This window comes from Gavia stellata, chromosome 15, assembly GCF_030936135.1.
Source record: "Gavia stellata isolate bGavSte3 chromosome 15, bGavSte3.hap2, whole genome shotgun sequence".
Classification (NCBI taxonomy): Eukaryota; Metazoa; Chordata; class Aves; order Gaviiformes; family Gaviidae; genus Gavia; species Gavia stellata.
This window is the reverse complement of record NC_082608.1, coordinates 6,925,202-6,930,034: the sequence shown is the minus strand read 5'-3', so window position 1 is coordinate 6,930,034 and position 4,833 is coordinate 6,925,202. Positions and strand designations below refer to the sequence as shown.

The following is a 4,833-nucleotide window of genomic DNA, read 5'->3' as shown; positions in this document are numbered from 1 at the left end:
ACTACCTGTCAATCTCCTCTTCGGGGGTCTGGCATCTGAGGGGTGACAGGGGAATAGGGTTAGCAAAAGAAGCAAAGCTGATAAGGTGAAGCTAAAATAAACTACTAACTTCCTGCTAAGCAACCAGTAAGGCTCAATTCGGGGGTCACTGGCAAGATATTGAAGTACATATTGTGATCTGAACCCTGTCACCTTTGGATGGAAGGAGGCTAGCAAAGGTTAAAACAGCTGAACACTTAAGGGTTTTTTTTTTCTAGCACCAGCCATACAGACACGAAGCAACAATTTCGCTTGCGCATTTCAACTTTCATTTTTTCAAGACTGCAAAGCATATAGGTGCGATGCACCTTCAAGTACAGAAAATACACACAGCAAAGCTTCTTTGATGAGCATTTGGCAGGAGCTGCCCCTTTTGTTTTTTTACAAACAGTTTCAAGAAACATAACTGTTTTCTGAGAGGCACCTCAGGTCACTTCAATAAAGATTCATGTTTCCACAATTAAAGCATGAATATGGTTAAAAGCCAGTTATGCAATAAGCACTGGTACAGCTAAATATACAGGAGGGCTTGTCCTCGGGGAGCCAGATGCTACTTAGCATCAAAAAGATAAATAAGGTACAAACTAAAACGTAAATATTTTGCAGCGAGACAAAGATGCGGGTTATGTAGGGGAAACGCACACAAAACAGGTCTGAACTAACACCGGGTTTAGACAACTTCCACCATATGGGTTTCACTAATTATTTCTGAATTGCATCTGCATAAGTGATATTTCACAAGGCCCTCTACACTTCGGGCTCACCTTTGGAAAAAACACAAGTCTCTGTATTCTGAACCGACAGACTGCAGTTATTGCACAAAAAGGCCTAATTATGTAACAAACTAAATGCAGCCTAACTAAGCAATTATTTCTCTTAAGCAGCCTGTCCTTCAGATCTTACTAAAGAAAGCAATCATAATTTCTCTCATTTCACGGGCCCAGTAACAATTACGTGGATGATCATAATGCTGCAGCAGGAATTGACCAAAATCCATTATTGACATGGAAAGGCACTGGTTCTGACAAGCCTTTATACAGAAGGGCAGCAAATATTTTCTCTTCCTCGAAGTCTAGCTGGCTTATTTCTCCGATATAACTTTTGCCTTGGAAAACTACGCTCCAAGAATATTCTTTTACAACTGGGAATGCAATTCCAACCAACTAAAAAAAGAATTCTGAAACGTCACAAAAGTGCCTGGAGTTATTAGCTAAAGGAAATAATCCCACAATCTCCTGCCCACTTCCTACCAGTAATTAGTTACTTGTTGAATATAATTTACACTGCAAGTAATTTCTGCTATTAATCTCAGAGCTGTTCTGGTTAATCCAATACGGACTTCATCAAATGTGCACACGCACAGGATTTTACACGGGTAAACTTACTTATACATTGATTGCACCAAAAATACATTTTAAGTGGAAAGTCTTCCTGGTTAGAGTGAACTGCACGAGCTTTGAACTTTAAAAAAACAAAAAGAGAGAGCAGATTAAAAAAAAAAAATACACGCTGTTGCAGTCTGATGAACTTTTTTCCTATCGATCTTTAGATATGAAACCATAGCAGGAAGTTTAACAAACCAGAATTCAAATCAGATGCAAGAAACCTTCACGGGGCCACCTCTATTCATTCACTCAAAATACTGCCCAGCAGTACCTTGCTGCAAGTGTCTTCAAGGACTAGCGATGCTGCATTTGCCTGAACCCCGCGCAAACTGTAGATGAATTAGCAAACCTGAATTCACAGAATGAAAGGAGAAGAAAGGAGCGCTTGGAATTTCGAGGTTTTGTTTTGCAATTGCAAGGCATATAATGCAAACTTGCCTCACCACAGCTCACCCACCCTGTCTTGCTCGAGTGTGAAGCTGCTGCCAGGGCTGGGGACCCCAGAAAGGCGGAGGGTAGCTCTATGCTAATATTATTACAGCGTTCTGAATCCTGAAACACCATTACTAAACACACCCTCTAGGCAACTTACTCAAAACTTATCGTCTAACCATGTAAACCAGCCATAACCTAAAACCATTACTAGAGAAGGGTGGGGGGAGGCTCCTACAGATTTCATAGTAAAGCACACTGCTTTTCCTAGGAAACCGTCGGTGTTTTTAAAAAATAATAAACTTCGTTATTTACTTATTTAACTTAGGCTAGCCACGCAAACTAACGAAAAGCTTCACTTCCATGCCATCATTTCAGGCAAAATCCAACTTACTTCGAGTACATCCTTTAGCAACAGGCAGGAAAGCTGCTCAGTTAACATTCCTTTCTCACACTCCCACTGTCTTTCATTTGAAAATGATGTGCAAAATCAGATCAAAAGAGTAAAACCACAAGAAAACGGCTACTTTTAAAAAAGGTACTTGGAGGTGTTTTGATCTGTTCCATCTACTAAAAGCGAAATAAGACAGCGAACGTCAAAAGATGCAATCATACGAAGTGAAGATGAGAAAAATCCCTCTCTGCTTTCCCAGCAAGATAATTTCCACCTCAGCTTTCCCTTTCTCTGCTCACTTCAAGAAGTTACAAATTCTTTCACAGGAGGCCGATGAAAGACAAATAAAAACGTAACGTTTTCCCCAACTCCTGCTCCAAACTTCAAGAGGAAGTAGAAATAATATCGGAAGAAAAATAAATACATTTACTGAGATGAGGATTAAGCTGAGCAAACGGCAAAACTCGAGTGCAGTCAAAGCGCACAAAACTCAGCTAAAAACCAGAAGTCGCCTCCCAGGAACCAAATGACTTTTAAGAAATGTTTCGGCAGAGCTGCGCGAAGCGAGCGCTTATGTATTAGCTGGTTTACGAAGAGGGCGTCCCAGGGATTTTGGAAGCCGGGTAAACGCTCAGAGAGGCAGAACCACATCCCGCAAACTTTCCGACTTGATTTATCGCGCGGAGCCCGGGACCCTCTCCACGCGTTTCGCCCCCGCGCAGCCGAGGGGCGCGGGCACCGCACAGGGCACCGCCGCTCCGGGGGCACCGCCGTTCCCGGGGCCGCCACCGCGCCGGGCCGGGCCGGGCCGGGCCGGGCGGCAGCTCGGCGGGCCCAGGGCAGGAGGCACCGCCGCAGCGCGGAGCGGCCGCGGGAGCGGAGGGCCTCGCGACAACGCTTCCTCGGGAAGTTGCCGGGGGAAGTCCGAGATGCTTCCGACCGGCGGGGCCGGGCGGCGAAGGGGGCACCGCCTGAAGCGCCCGGCCCTCCCTTACCTGCCCGCCTGAAGCGCCTCTGCCCCGCGGCGCCCTCCGCGCCTGCCGCCGGCGGGTCCCCTGGCAGCCCCCCGGCGCTCGCCCTCCTCATGGCCGCGGGGGGGTCCGGCCGGCCGGCGGCGGCGGCGGGCGAAGGGGGGACACTGCCCCCGGGCCGGGCGCCCCCGCCTTCCCGGCCGCGGCTCTCGCCGACCACTTGTCGCCCCGCGTCCCGGTACAGGTACGGGCAGGGGCACGTCCCCTCCGCCGCCCGCCGGGCTGCGCCGAACTCCTCCGAAATCCCCCTTCTCCCGGAGGGGGAGGGAAAAAGGGGGGAGGAAGGGGGGCGGGGGGGGAAGGGGAAAAAAAAAAAAAAAGATATTTCACACGCTCCCTCTCCAAATCCTGGTGGACACAAAGCCAGCGTTTATTCCTCGCTCACGGACTTGGAGGGGAGGGGAAAGCCGAGGAAAAAAAAATAAATAAAAAGCAACCTTAGGGAGAGAAAACAAGCCCCCGCGCTGCCCGGAGCTTCCGCGCTGGCGGCCGCGGAGCCCCTCTCCGGCGCGGCGGCTGCGCGGAGCCCGGTGCGGCGGCGGCAGCTCTCGGGACGGGGCGATCCCCCCCGCGGCCCGGCCCGGCGGCGGCAACTTTTCCGCCTCCAGGAAGCTTTCGGTGCAGCCGGAGGCCGGGGCTGCTCGGCGGCGGGGCCGCGCCCCCCGCTCGGCGGGACTGCGGGGGAGTGGGATTGCGGGAGCGCTGGGGTCCGCGGGGGTGTTGGGGGGGCGGCAAGAAAGTGGGTGCCTGGGGGGGGTTTTCCGCCCCTTTCGGGGGGACGGCGCGGGCAGCGTGTGTGGCCGGACGGGGCATCCGTCCCGCGGGGCTCCAGGATCAGCCGCCCCGCGGCAGTCCCACTTTGTTCCCCCGCGCCGCGGGGCGCGGAGAAAAGCGCGGGGGGCGCGGAGAAAGGCGCGGGGGGCGCGGATCCATGTCCCGCGGGCTCAGGATGCCAGACCGCCCCGCGGGGGGAGGGCGGAGGGAAAACATCAAAAAACGGAAAGAGTTTGGAGTTTCGTTAAGAAACAGGCGAAACAAAACGCCGAGTTAAAAAAATAAAATAAAAGCCGAGAACTTGGACCAAAAGCCCGGAGGGAACCCCCCCGCACGTAACTCCGGGAGATCCTGCTGTCCCGCTCCGCCGCCCGGCGCGGTCCCGTCTCCCCGCAAGGTAAGTTGATCAATTTTGTGTGCGTTTGTGTTAAAATGTGTGCGAGGGAGAGGAGAAGAACTCACCATTTCGCTGGGATAACAAGGCCAGATCAGGGTCGGATTGGAAATGTTGAGGCTTCGCCTGCTTCCTCCGCGACATGCTGGCTCAAACATCAGCTGGGGCAGAATAAAAAATTACTAAAAAAAAATCTTCTCAAAATTACGGAAATCGAGCCTCCCCCCCCCCAGCCTCCCCAATCCTCCGCGCACCGCGCATGTGTCCTGCTATAATTATGATTATCAATAATGCATTGCGATTAATCATAGAGGGGCTCTTTGAAAGGCGATTGGCACATGGCCAGCTCTATTCAAACCAGCTCGCCTTAATCAATTAGGCGCT

At 51.5% G+C, this 4,833-nt stretch overlaps 1 protein-coding gene across 1 annotated transcript in view; it reads right to left on the bottom strand.

The window, feature by feature from the left end:
- SALL1 (spalt like transcription factor 1) overlaps positions 1 to 4,593 on the bottom strand; it is a 13,610-nt gene extending 9,017 nt beyond the window's left edge. Inside the window, exon 1 of the mRNA XM_059824890.1 lies at positions 4,518 to 4,593. Coding sequence (XP_059680873.1) covers positions 4,518 to 4,593 — 76 coding nt within the window. The remainder of the gene's footprint in view (positions 1 to 4,517) is intronic.
- Positions 4,594 to 4,833: the final 240 nt, after the last annotated feature.